This window comes from Plectrocnemia conspersa, unplaced genomic scaffold (genome assembly GCF_051122295.1).
Source record: "Plectrocnemia conspersa isolate PC_06_02 unplaced genomic scaffold, ASM5112229v1 ptg000003l, whole genome shotgun sequence".
In the NCBI taxonomy this organism is placed as follows: Eukaryota; Metazoa; Arthropoda; class Insecta; order Trichoptera; family Polycentropodidae; genus Plectrocnemia; species Plectrocnemia conspersa.
The window spans coordinates 20,343,000-20,358,372 of record NW_028277167.1 but is presented as its reverse complement, the minus strand read 5'-3'; the positions used below and the strand labels follow the sequence as shown (position 1 = coordinate 20,358,372).

At 30.0% G+C, this 15,373-nt stretch overlaps 1 protein-coding gene across 3 annotated transcripts in view; it reads left to right on the top strand.

The window, feature by feature from the left end:
- The window catches only part of LOC148236892 (paired box protein Pax-6-like), a 93,846-nt gene that overhangs the window by 7,161 nt on the left and 71,312 nt on the right, over positions 1-15,373 (top strand). Inside the window, exon 1 of one of the 3 annotated variants that reach the window (XM_088183059.1) lies at positions 7,042-7,185. The exons of the other annotated variants lie outside the window; for them this stretch is intronic. Coding sequence (XP_088039185.1) covers positions 7,173-7,185 — 13 coding nt within the window. The 5' untranslated portion in view covers positions 7,042-7,172. Of the gene's footprint in view, positions 1-7,041; positions 7,186-15,373 lie in introns of those variants that run through there. 3 annotated transcript variants of the gene reach the window in all.

Here is a 15,373-nt window from a genome sequence, read left to right as displayed (position 1 = left end):
AATTTTAAGACCAGTACTAATTAGTAGGTCTGGTGAAATATTTATATATATTCTAATAGAACAACAGTTTTCTAAAACATCTTAAAAATTTACAATTTCTTAGCTTATAAATGAAAATGATAGGTGATAGTAACCTGAAAAAATAAATCTATAGTGATTACCTACTTATTTAAATAGAGCCCAACGTTGTATTGTTTCAGTATGGGGCAATACAAATATTACTCGCTTAATCGAAACGAAAAACCCGTTCGAGCATAAACACCATCTTGGTATAATATTTTTCAAGACCTCAATAAGAAAAATAAAAAAACTGTTACAAAAACGTCGCCAAAGGTCTTCGAGGAATCGACGCACGCGTTCTCTCTATAAATATTTTTTATTATACTAAAAAAAATCGTCGCACTAAAAGGGACATTTCTACTCGAGTGTCACTTTGAAAAAAAATCGTAAACGAAAATTTTCTTTTCATATCTTTTTGACGAGCGAAAGAATGTGCGCACATGTAAAGGTTATATTTATGCATATGTGTATATATGTGTGTGTGTGTTTGCACCCCTGTCGGGGGTAAGAATCAAACGTCAAAGGGGGTGAAGAGTTCATGGATTGGTGGAGGAATTCTGAGTCCTCGGCGATAGATCTTTTTTGCGTATACCTTGTTGCTATTGAAAGTTTCGCGAAAAGGGCTGAATCGAAGTACAATTTGCCAAGTCGGCATAATACTTTGAGCCGTCAAAGTGAAAGTAGCGACCGATACCGATACTTTATAATGAAATCTTAACAATGAATAATTTGCGAATCTGGGAGGTCTAAGTTGAATTATTTTCGATCGAGTCGCGGTCAATTTCTCGAACCATTTGCCAAAGTTTTTTGTCGTTGTTTTGATATCCACTCCGTGACCTCAAGACGCTGCTGCTGCTACTACTTTATTCAATTTATCAAGCGAAATGAAAAAAATGTGTTTTATTTCAGTTGGGTATAACGAGCCGAGCAACGCATCTTGAACCTAGCGACCTTTTGACAAGTTGCTTGAGTTTTTGAGCGATCCCTCCGTGAAACTTTTCCGGCGCTTCTCAAATAATATATAAAAATATAAATTAAATTATTTAATATTCACATTCACTACCACTAAATAGAACACAATTTTTTAAACACAATTTTATATTTAAAAACACGCAAAAGAAAATATCTAGAAGCTTTAGTCACATTGTTATATTATAAATATATTCTAATAATAGTAACTATTTTTTTATTCTATATTTATATTTATATTAAATACTATGTAGAACTAGATGGTCATTAAAGATAATAAAAAGTGATCAACTTTGACGATAAAACATTATACGGTTCACAAAATATTGCTGACGGTTTTGCGTAATATTTTCGTTCTGTTTACGAGGAATATTTTTCGCCTTCTGCTCAGTCGCTTCCTTCTTCTTGTTCTTGGTCTTCAAAGAAACGGCTATAACAAATTGGAAACAGGACGTTCTTCTGGACCTGACTTGATTCCTAAATTTTTTTTGAAGGGTTGCGAAGTCAGTCTCGTTGCTCCTCTAAAACGTATTTTTGATCTAATTCTCAAGAAATCATGATTTCCTGATCTATGGAAATGCACAAAAATCACCCCTATTCATAAAAAGTTTTTATTAAAAAAAAATCGGTTGCTCGGATGATTTAACTCGGTTATTCTCAAGTTATTTAAGCGATCGTAAACTGTTTGTAACCTATGGCGGCCGATTGTCAAAAGCATATTTCACCCTTTTGGGGTTTTCTCAAGGGTCCAACCCGGGCCCTCTGCTCTTTATGTTATTCATTAAAGACATAAATACGGCAGTTACAAATTCTTGTTTTCTTCTGTACGCATATGATTTAAAATTGTATAAATACAATCGATCTGTTGCAGACTTCTCTCTACACAGTAATTTAGACCGTTAACCGTCTGCCCTTTAGTGTCGGAAAGTGCCATACTGTCATTTTAATAAGATAAAAATATAAAAAAAAACTTTGAGATTATTGAAAAAACGAGGTTTAAGTTCGCAGATAGACAAATCTTAAGGCGTAACTCTGCGGAAAGACCCCATTGATTTTTGTAATCTGACAATTTCTACGCAGATCGGTTTCATCTTATCTGATTTTTAGTGTAGTGCATAGATAAGGCTAATTAGAGTAGTTGAGAACATGTTATTTATAAAGCTTCTAAGAAAGCATGCATATTTTCAAACATCTGTCACGAACCCACTTTTGTAAAACATTTAAAAATATTCTTACAAATTTAATTTTGAACAAAAAAAGACTCGATAAATCATTTTCTTCAAAAAATAATTCTCAAGTGGTAAACACAATTAACTAAGAAGTAAAACACTAGACTAGAATCTTTCTATGAATTGTTGTCAGATTTTATAAATTATAAATCATTACAGCCCAATTTATTTTAATTGTTCATTCATTAGATTAAAAAAATTTAGAAGAACCTAATGGATGATGATCGATCATCTATAATTATATTGTGATCACTAATACTGTTTCTTAGACGTAATAGAAATTAAAAAACAACGGAGAACATATGAGATTCAAAACTAGGTATTTTAGGTATTAATATATGCTTAATCTAATTATTTTACAGATTTATGTAACATAACATTTTTCTCCTACTGAATTATTTTTTATTGTTGTGAAACATTTGTATCTACATACCTAATTTTAAAAACAAATTTGGTGCAAAAACAACTTATTTTTCTCATAAAATATAATATATATTTGGTTCACATAGAAAAGTTCAATATTATTTCATTACTAGAACTATTTCTTCTAGTTGTTTTCGAGCAATATGTGTTTATGTGAAAAAGCTTAAGAAATTTATTTCATTTTCTTTTTCCTTTCACTCTATCAAACATTTCAAGAACCATTTGTTATAATAATATGTGTATAAATGTATGTACATTTGTGAGTGTATGGAATATTGCCTATACATATTATGTATAAAGACTATCAAAACTCATTGCTTAAATTTATAATTAATAAATAGCTCGTTTGATTAGACAATTTGCAATAAATTAATAAATTGTATTGGTTTTCAACAATTTTTCAATTATATATAAAAACAATAAGCAGAAAAAGTACGTTAATTAGTAATAGCATTCGTATGCTTCTGTTAGTTAAATAGCACAATAAACTTATTAATATTTTTTAAACCTTTTTTATGTGTAGGTTATAACCATTAATTCACAATTAACATCTTTCAATATAAGCTAAATATTATTTATTTGCTTTTTTCATATGCTTCATGTTAACATAAAATAATGCAAATTTAATTAAAGGATTTTTTAAATACAAATATATAGTGACATGTTTATTTAATTTAAAGTTATAAATCAGCTAATTAATATATAATTATATTGTTAACTCAAAGCGGTTAACGGTCACGCGAGTTAATACTTTCATTTTCTTACCTTGATAACTGGTACGGGCACCACAAACCTGATATTCCACACCATATAAATATCAAAATTACTTTTCTCTTTATAAGCTCAAATTATCACATACAACGAATACTTTTATTTTCTTATCAACATTACCAACGTTGATTTTTTTTCGCACAGAAAAAACAACCATATACACCACCACCAGTCCAAAGACTTATTGCCCTTGTGACGGCTGGTCACGATAATCCATTACGTTGAATTTGTTAGCGTTCGACGGATGTACAGTTACGTATTGTTTGTTTGATTTTGTCGTTAGACTGTCTTTGTCAGCCGCTGATTGGGCGTGATGAATGATGCCACCGCAAGCGCGTGAGAGCCACCATCCAAGAAGTGACCCCTGGTTCTCAACATGGGGCAGACTCGGTACGGTGTTCTGCGGTGACGTATGATTTATTTAGATTTGATGAAAATCAATCACTTGAGATGTAGTTTTTTGTCTGGCCGCGCATTGGAATCGCCTCCGTGTGGAATTGTATCATTTTCGGTGAATGATTCACACACTCGTGTTGCAACTTAATCAGGAGACTATCCATATACATTTTTTTTATGTCAATAATCAATACTAAAATTTTAATGTAAGCCATATTTTTTATATTTATATATATATACTATTATTTGGTGGCATAGTGCATTTTCGTGTTACATATAATCTGTATTTACTTTTGAGTATGTTAAAAAATTAATTAAAAAATAAATTGATCCCGAAATAAATTGTTTCTAAACTTTGTATCTCTCATTTCAACTATTACATCGCATATTTTCACACCACTTTAAAATCTAATCACACGTTTGCGCCACTAACAAAATCCGTGTTTTGGGGCAAATCGCGGGTTAGTCGGCCGCTATTAACAGCGTTTGCCATTGTAAACGCTCCCTAATTAAGGCAAATGAGAGAGAGTTCAAACAACTATCCACCGACCATATAATTAAGCTCGCGTGAGTCCCGGGACGGTTTCAAAGTCATATCGCACAACAACCGATGACTTGCAATTTCGCCCCTCAAAGAGCTTCGAAGGCTTTGTTGGCGCTTTTTTCTAGACGGCGGAACCGACTACCGATTGTCGATCGGGATAAAGCGAATAACTGGCATTCATACCGGATCTTTGGACCGATATCGGCCCAATTAACCGACTATCTGAGATGCGATCGGACCGCGGCTCCGTAGGTGGCGGGCAGGGGTCGCGCGTTTTGGTCGGCGAACTGCGAGTGGTCCGATTATCTCCGCGATTGTCCCGTTAACCTTTTCACTAATACTATTGTACGTATATTATTGTGCTAAATTATTTTTGTGATAAAGGGGAGAAGGGATGTCTTCAATGGTTCAAAAAGTTATAAAAAATCATGGGAAATATAATAGTAAATTTGTTAGCACATGTTAAAAAATATTAACAACTTAAAAATATTTATTTTTAACATATAGAACTTTTATATACAATATATAAGATGAGCGTTAAAAAGTTTCACAATTTTAACTCAAGAGCATGAAAAGGCTTTTTTGTAAATTTCAGTTTCTTGCAAACTTATTTCAAGTCACAGATTTAATTTATATAGCTCTTTGTTTATCAATATTTTTACTTTTAAAAATACTTGCTTTAGGTAAATTTTGTTAGAAATACTATCTTTTTATTTACGGTGTACTTAGTATGTATATTAGTATATATTATCAATGATTTAGTACCGAATGTTTTAAATAACAAATTTGTTACTTTCCGGTAGATGTACCGAAAAGTAAAAAAGATGTATAATATATAAACATTTTTGTAATTTTAATTTCATTTATATTCAATTAGATGAACCTAACATGAGGAATTGTGTCAGTAAAACCTACTAAAAAAATATATTAAAATTCATTAGTTCCGTTTAAAGCAGTATAATATAGCAGAATATTTAAAATAGCTGTTCTAATAAAAATAATATAAATTATTAGTTAGTAATCTATGCAGTTAATATTTTATATAATTAAAGTAGATTAATAACCATGTTACAGTTAATGTGTATTAGTTGTAAAAAAATATTTTATTATATGCTGTTCTTGACTGTCATTTGACAGGCGAAAAAAGTGTAAAGTAGTTTTCAACTGACAGTTGTAAACGCCAATTGTTAAATTTTGCGAATTTCGTTCCAAAAAATAGTTGTCAATGGCAAAATGTTCTGAGCGTGCGAGTACTGGAATAGTGAAATTTTAAACCAATTTTTTGATACATTTTAACTGGCCTAGTTAGTAAAATTATGTTTACACAAGTAAAAATATAATTTTACTGAAAAATACAGATTCACTGTAACGGTTGCTAAACATCCATTTGCTGTTCAAACCTGAACGACTTAATCAAATTTAACTTGACCAAATTAAAGTTTTTGAACTCTTACTAAATAAAGTTGGGTTCGATTACTTCGTTTAGATTAGGTTTGGACTTAATCAAAAAATGGACCTTTTGCAATTGTCAAATTGAGTTTCATATACGACATCTTAGAGTACAATAGATTTATTTAAATTTTACATTCCTTAGTAGAAATATATTTTGACCGAAGAAAACCGGTGAAAAAATAAATATATATTTTCTCTGTTTAGTGAAATCATATTCGGATATGATTTTATTGAAACAGTGAAAACATATTTATATACACACTCACTGTAAATTCTATATGTCAAAAGTTATTTCTATTTTTATATTATTTCATTCAAAAAATATGTTTTTTTTTTGTTGTATTTTTGAAGACTATTATGCGAATAATAATATGATAATTTAATATTTTATGCAGAAGCTTATTATTCTTGTATAAATTTTTAATTTTATTTTTTTAATTTATTTAACTGTTTTATTATATCAATGCTACACATGTTTTATTTTTGATATGCCTTTTCTACTAAAAACTGCTATGAGCCTAAATTAAATATAATACAAACTATACTTGTTACATTTAAAACAAAATAAAGTTTCATGCCTTAAAGTTTTATATTTCTGGTATATACCTACTATATTAATAAGGCTTGTTATTAAATGAAATTTAAAGAAATTAGGTTACATGTTTATATATTATATTATTTGATAATCAGTTTATATAGATATTTTCTATCACATAAAACTATTGCACAAAATAATGCTACAATAAATCATTGAACAATTTTTTGCTTTCGAAAGTAGTAGCCGAGAATCGATATAAATCATAATCAATGAAGACACGAGAATATATTTCAATTTAAAAATTCAAATCGATTCTCAACATTTCTTCAAAGCACCTGTGACTATTGTGTAACATAATATTTATATATAAATTCTATATAAAAAATATTATTCTCTTTTTGTTGCAGGTGCGGTTAACTCCGTGCGTACAACATAATAAAAACGCCGAACTTTTATTACAATTAAAATCAATTTAACGAAAAATAAATGTGATAATATTATTCAAATAATTAAAAAAGTGATAATTAGATTATAAATTGATATAAAACTAAGATAAAATTTGTGCAATTTCGGTCGATCGGCTTATAAGTAGTCCTGGGTTTGTCCTTCGCGTCGTTAGTTTTTGGTCCGGTCTGGTGTCCAGGGGTCCGAACCTCAGGGTCATTGGCGAGCAGGGGCGCTTGGCGCCCCCTGTCTGTGAGCCGCGCCCCCCGCAGCCACGCTCCTGGGCGGCGGCCTTGTGGGGGCGCCCCCGCGGGACCCCACCGCTCACGGGGACGCCTTCTGGAAGATGCCCCATAAAGGTATTGACGATAATTCATGCTTTAAATGCGCTTTTTGATAAACATTAGGTATGAGTGTAAGTAATAAATGAAAAGGTTAATAATAAATAAAAGTCTTTAAATATTTAATTAAATAATGTAGTTGCCTATTTAATCTTAAACGAAACATTACATCAAACTGTTGAGTTTAGCTAATATTTAAATAATTTATTCAAATTTTTCTGCAGTTTATGTTTCTTAAATTAAAATACATTTTTCTTAGCCAATACCTAATTTTAAAAACCAAAATAAATATTATAAAAATCGACACTGTTTTTAAAATACCAAAAAAGGTATTGGTAAGATGTCAAATATGATAGATGAAGCAATATTTCATAGCTATACTTGTTCAACATTTAGAAGATCAATCGTTCGATACATCAATAAATTTATTGATGTATCGCATGCTTTCGATAGAGTAGGACATAAAGGCTACTGCAAAATAAAACTGCCAATTGCTCGAGTCGTATTTTGGACGATTCAATCTTTTGTATTAGGAACTCCTTATTTATTCAGTTCTATCAAGAGTATCACAAGGTAACGTCTTTGGATCTATTTTACGTCTACTAACAACAAAAGAAACACTCATCGGAACATTTTCTGAAGATATTGGAGTAGTTATGGCATAAATTGAATCACTTACAACATACACTTATAAAAATTACCCAATGGGCAATATTTTGGAAAATAATAGCAACCTTTACTCTTTCTTTACGGTGTACAAATTTTTCAAGCAGAATAAGCAAAATATTTCGTATTAATTCAAGATTAATCTGGAAATATTATGTTAGAACAAAACGTATTCAATTTTTAAGTAAAACTATTTTATATGTTTTTTATATTGCTGCCATGTTCTGTCTATACCTATTAACTATTAACATGTGTATATTTTAATGCTACCCAATTTAATAATCAAACATGTGTTGATTTTAAAAGCTGTTATTAAAAGAGTTTTAAGTGGATATTTTTTTGGTTTTTGCATGGATTTTATGCTGGTTTTTTCCATTGCCATAAATATACATATTATATATTTCAGGGTTTCCCAAACTTTTTCAGCGACGGAACACTTGGCAAATCCGAAAATTTTGGCGGAAATTTTTAGGCTGGGTAATTCATAATAAAATAAAACATGTTATTAAAGAAATGTTATTAAATTTATTTAATAAACATAAAAATACAAATAAAGAAAACTCCTAATGACTGATGATTTTGGGTTCTTAAATAACATTTTTTTTATATCAGGCACAATTAGTTGTATTTTCATATCTGCCGTGGCGTGGAGTCTATTTCTGTATTTTGTTTTTGTTGCAATATACTTAAAAAATCCCACTTCGCATAAATACGTCGTGGAAAACGGAAGTAAACAAACCAGAGCTTGTTTTGACACCTTGGGAAACTCTTCAGTCAGACTCGCCCAGAAATCATTTAATGGCTGATATTTTTGTTTCAAATCAGAGTCATTAACTAAATTTTCATAATCCCTTAAGACCACTGGTTTTACTGTCACAGAAAATGGATTCCGAACCCAGGAATCGTCCTTACTAGTTTTCGAAAAATATTCCGAAAGAGTTATTTTCAAGTAATATAGGTGTTCTAAAAATACTTGTGAAACTTTTTTATCTACTTGAAAATTCAATTCATTTAAACATTCATATCCATGACAGGAATACAATCAAAGTTATTAGATTCAACCGATAAAATCTGAAATTGTAATTTTTTATCAAAAGATTCAATTTTATCTCTCATATTAAAAATTGTAATACTTTTTTCTTGTAATTATAAGTTAACATCATTTCACTTTGTAAAAATATCCGCCAGATATGCAGATGTATCAACCAAGAAGGATTTGTTAAAAAATGTATAAAATGATGTTGTAAATTATTTTGTGCTTTCAAGAAGACTAATAATTCATTTCGAAGTTCATAAAGTTTTAATTGTGCTTACATACTTCAGTATGTAATAAAAGTGCTTCATGTTCACTACCCATTTCATCGCACAAAATTTTAAATAATCTGGATTGAAGTGGTCTAGATTTTACATAGTTTATCATTTTCACGGCTACTTCATAATATTTTTTAAATTTGTGGAAATTTTTTTAGTCAACAGTGCATGCCTATGCAAAATACAGTGACCGCTATTAGCATATCTAGTCACATAAATAAACTTCGTATAACAAGCACTAATATCGTGTGATTAATTAACAAAAAAAAAATTGTTTAAATAGGATCAAATTTTAAAACTAAAAAAAACAACACCGACTTATAAAACTTTTCCCTCCAGATTTTATACACATCAATGTTGAATATTTAACACATATTTTCAAGCTTTTTTATCAGATTTATGAACAATTTTTATGTATTAGCAAGACTAACAATTTTTTTAATCTACTCTAAATTTTTGTGAAATATCTATTTAGGCTCCGCGGAACACCTATTTTGGATCCGCGGAACACCAGTGTTCCGCGGAACATAGTTTGGGAAACCATGATATATTTAATTGATTGTCGATACTTAAAATATTAAAAATCTCACATTAGTTGTTCTTGTATCAGTTCATATATATATTTAAAATAAAAGTTTATAGCATATATATATATATATATATATTTGCTAGTGCAAAGACCTTGAAAAAGCGTCTTGTCCCCTTCAAAAACATCGTATATCAAGAGCAATGAGCATCAGTGTCCATCGTCGAGTCCAAATAGTTTGGCAAAAGGGAACTTGGTCCACGGTTGACTTTTCATTCTGGTAGAGAGGCGTGATTTAGGCGCCGCATTCACCTCCGGGCGAAAGTACCGGCGCCGAGTTGGGTTTAAGTTTAAACCGCGTTTGAAACTAAGTTCAGGGCTGCCAAGAAGCCGGTTACTTGGCAACTAACTGCCGGAAGAGTTGGCTAATGTGTCCGTGCCTAACAGGGCTGAAGCATTATGCAATCAGTGTGCTTGGTGAAAATTCCGCGTCAGCTAAGAGCACAAAGGGTTAACGCTGTGTATTTCTGTATATGCGTACTTGACTATTGTTTTGACTCGATTACGATAAATGTTAACAGATCATTAATCACACCTTGAGTCAATCTTTACATTTAAATCTCTCTTGGATGTGTAATATTTCTTCAGGCATTTTTGCAATTAAAATTCTTTAGCAATATTTTATTGTTTACATATTAATTTAAGTATCACTCTGTAGAAAGACTTGGAAGTGAATTAGAATATAAATAATTACATTTGTTAAGGAAATTTTAACACATATGTGTGATAACTATTATTATTTCAAAAACATATATATATATTATAATATTATAACACACAATTCCTCACCTATTCTATCTCGAAGTTATTAAAAGATATTTTTTTATCTACCTTCATAACTTACTTTTTTTATTATAGAATTTTTTATTTAGTTTTTAAGTCTATAAATGATATAAATTTTATTTTATTCAGCGATTTACTTATTGTAACTTCAATTGTCATTTTTGTGAGCCGATGAACAAGTTTTTTGATTCTCACATCATTCCGTAACTTAATCTCATTGTAATCATTTCATAAAAATCAGATTTGGATATTTTTTGACATTGTTAATTAGTCCATTGATCGTTTAACGCTTATTTTTTTTCATGTTTTTCTTTTTTTTACCATAAAAGTCACTTTTTCCGATTTTAAACTTACAAGTTCATTAAGCTTTATATCTTTAGATATCTCATATAGTAAAATGTCTTTTAATTATTTTTCTCTTGTAATTAATTGCTTATTCTTGATTAGAGAAAAACTTCTATAGTTTAAAATGCTATCATGTAAATTATTGATACCTAAGCTATATTTTTTTCATGTCTACAGTTATCTTTGCCCTCCTCTACTGAAGAAGTCGTAATTATCTTAAAGTCGGTTGGGTGGATAGTCTGCCGAGTTTGGAGTTGTGTGTACAAAGAGGGCGTCTGTATTTATCCGCGAACAAGCGAGAGATGGCGCCGGGGTCCAGGGGGTGGTTTTCTTTGTTGACTTTGCGGGCTCTGGGCTCCAGCGATCGGGACCTTGTGTGCTTAAGCTCCGGACCCTTAACCCCGGGGCAGTTGCGGCGACTTGCTTTGTTGTACCTATTCAAATTTTCGGCCGAATTTCCAAGATTTAGACGAAACTTTACAGCAAAGGTAACATTAAAGATTACCTACGAGATTAAATTTAAATTTGATTCTTGCGTTAAACTCTAGGTAAAAACACCATGTGTTTCATACCAGATATATGGACGCAAACACGCTCGTGTGGATACAAACAGCAGTTTTGCGGATTAATCTCGGTTTTGCGCAAACCGCGGTTCATCCCCGGTAAACTTGATTATGACGACATGCGACCGAATAGGTTTCAATTCAATTTTATACATGTTATCAACGCATTCTATAATGGAATTTATACTTTACCACTTAAACTTCGGAACCTTATCTGTTGATGCTAATCTGTTTTACGGAGGACAACTAAATGCTTAAGTCTTTCATAATTCTATATTCCACTGAATTTGAGTCTAAAACAATTAATACCCTCGCTAATCGGCTCAAGTCGAGTGCTTTTTTTTCGTCGAACCCTCTGGAGATTTTGCGTAATTTTTTTTATAAATCACATATCTTTACGGCATTGTTAATTATCAAAATTAATATTAAATATTCTGAGAATTTTCAGATAACAGTCTTAAGAGGTGCACAATAAAGGAACAGGTAGAGCGGATTAAGGGGATTTGCATACAGATCGCGTTATGCAGAGTCGAAACTATTGAAAAGAAAAATCTCCATTAAAGTGGAGATCTTAATCTTCTTAGATGCTGTGGTTAACAATCTTTGAATGCATTTACACACATGTATATGTGTGGCAATTTTTTTCGTACCTCTTAGTCAAATATTTAAATAATTTACCCATACATTAAATTCTTTTTACTGCATATACTTTTATAGAAAATATATATTATATTAAATTGAATTCGAGTCATTTTAATTACAAAAATAACTAATTACTCAAAATAAAATATTTAATATTAAATAAAATTAAGTTTATATTTTGTTAATTTATTAGCTTTAAGCTTTACAGAAAGGACATATACTGTTTTATATATGTAATAGTAAGAACTTATATTTATAGATGATTTTCTTCTCATGTTATTTTCACTTATAAAATATTTAGAAAGTGCCTCAATGATAAGCTAAATGTAGCTCATAAGAGAACTATGCATAGCTAGATTAAAATATGTATTATATTATGAACATATGCCATGATTTTATTATTTCATTAAAATTGTTTGACAAACGCTGCTCATCGCAACATAATGCAGCATAATATGATACAATTTGATACATTACTTGCTAGGGGTGTAAAAAGCATTCAGCTATTGGACGGTTAAGCGAGTCCAGGTGTCGGATGATTCCTGTAGGGTTCATCCTTTTTCTACCCCATATGTCCTATGTTGGCATAGTACAGAGGCCATTATGGCTGCATTTACAGGGGGAAATGAAATTCCATTGGCAGATTCACGCACTAGATTTATTGCGGCTGTATTAAACGTATCTGTGTCTTTAATCTGGGGCCGGGATTTAACCAGGGGCGGGTTTTGGACTGAATGGCGATTGGTTCGATCAGATCATATCTGATCATTCTGCGACAGCGGTTAAATCGTCAGATGATGTATGCGAGCAATTTGCAAGCTGTGCAAGTTGAATGTCTAACTGTAAATATTATTTATATACAGTTTAAACAGCCTGCGATAATCTTTACAAATTTAGAAATACCGAAAGTTAATACTAACCAACATATGTTGATCTTCTGAATATGTTATAAAAAACATTTTATTATATAAAAAGCACATCAACAATAACCTTATGCTTACAAGAATCTGATTGGAACTCTCAGTAAAAAGTTGGATGTATTTAAAAGGAATAGCAATTTTACATTAACTAAGGGAGGCATTAATTTTAGCTTCTAACAAGTTGCCCTTCAACCAAAAATATCGCAGTTTTTCGATTGTTAATGACTAAATCATAACAGAACTAGCTTAAATAAAATATATAGGTAATTTTGTAGATTATGTTTTTTAACATAGTTTTAATACCATATATGTTTGTATGATTTATGAATATTATATTTAATAAAATAAGAACTTATGTTACATATTTTTTTTGTATTTTGGAATTTATATTAATTTTCCCAAGTTACTTGTTAAATATTTTCCTTTATCTTTTATTATTATGTTGTTGATAAATCAACGTTGCGTTTGCTTATCTTTAAATTGAATATCAATCTAAGCATATATTATAGTGTTTAAGGCAACTTTTAAAATTCCTTGTGTGTGGTGAGGTGGGCGTTAAAAGTATTTGTCGAGCAATTAAATTAGAAGCACAATTAATATGCAGATTTATCGTCAAGTGGCTGGCACTGCACTCGTCGCCGTAAGCCACACCAGTTGCATTGTGGTGAAAAATCACAAAGGAAGTCCTCGGCGGTTCAAAGGCGCTGGGGGCGTAGGGCTGCGCCCCTTTTCAAGGAACCTGCCCGACTGTGACGGCATTAATTGGTTCGCATTAATTGACAAAACTTAATGCTCTCGTGGGCACGTCGACATTTCGGCGCATACTACACACACTAATTAACGGATATACAGTGTGATAAAAAAATGTTGTGCCGATCGCAATCCGTGACAAAAAGTTACTATGAAAAGCGAATTTTTTATTTATTTTTAAATGAAATAATTAATAATATTCATTTAAATGTAGGAAATTATGATATAAGACATGGATTGGCGCATTTAAAAGTAGCACTTAGAATTAACTTTATCGTGGTATTGGGTTATGTTGAGATTTATGATTTTTTTGTAATATGGTTTGCTGTATAATTTATTTAATTTAATTATATTAAATTAAATATACTATTTTTTGATCGATATCCTCGATATTAAACAAAGTGATAAAATGATAGCAAAGATCATAGGTAGTTTAGTTTAAATTGACTAGCATTATATTTAGGTCAGTTGCTTAATATTCCTAGTATGTTTAAATCATTCTGATAAACATAAACTGAAAATCTAAATAAACTTTTTTGAAAATAAAAACAATGCTGCAAAATAACTAAATTAAGAAATTAAACGTAGATTAACTGATACAATTTTTGTTTAAAAATAAATCGGTGAGATCTTACCATTATCAAATTCCTAAGAATTAAATTAGAGTAAGACAATTTACACGCAAATCTTTATTATTGATTAAATGTATTTATCGGGTCAGTGATTTTATCTGCTTTTGATAATATTTTAAATAGAGGGGAAAATTTAAAAAAAAATTAAATGATCAGTTTAGATGCTAAGAAAATATTTGAAGGTCTGTTTTTATATTAATTTTTATATTTTCAAATTAATTGGTGGTTATATTTATTTTTATTGAATTTTGATATTTTAACAAAGAACTTTGCGGTAGTGTCTTTTCTCGAGAAATATTTCACGAAAATGTAAAATGAGGATTTCTTATTTCTCGATATTTTTTTAATATTTCTCAGGAAGTAAAATGTTTTTCTTTTAAAAAAGAAATTTATACAAATATTTAAAAATGGTTTTAAACCGCATAGACAATTAGACCATTAAATTCTCAGCTGCATTCAGATCAGATAATACGAGAAGGAGCAAATATTTACAAATATAACTAATGACAATATAAGTTATATGACCGACTTTATAAATTATGTAAAGCAAACATGTAGTTTTAACTTTCTTGAACATTTGCCGGTTAACAAAAAATTAGAAATGTGAGGATTAATAATTAAAAATGATTATATCAATAAGTCTTTACTAAGGATTTGTTCGTCAGTTATGTAAATGGTAATTTTATATATATCATTTGATTAGATATTGTTATTTTTTGCAAAATACAAGGAAAAATATTATGTGATTTAAAGTAACCGACAATTTACCATTCATTAAATATTTAAGTTAGAATTAAAATATTTTTTACATAAGAATTTGAAATAAAAAAAAATGTGATAATAATGTTTATATTTTAATTAATATCTATATTATCAATTAAATTCATAAATATTACATATATTTTGTTATAAATTTCTCAATTTTCAAGAAATAGAAAACATTGAGAAATATGAAACACTAGTTGCTACTATATTCGTATATATTCTATCATATATTAATATAGATTT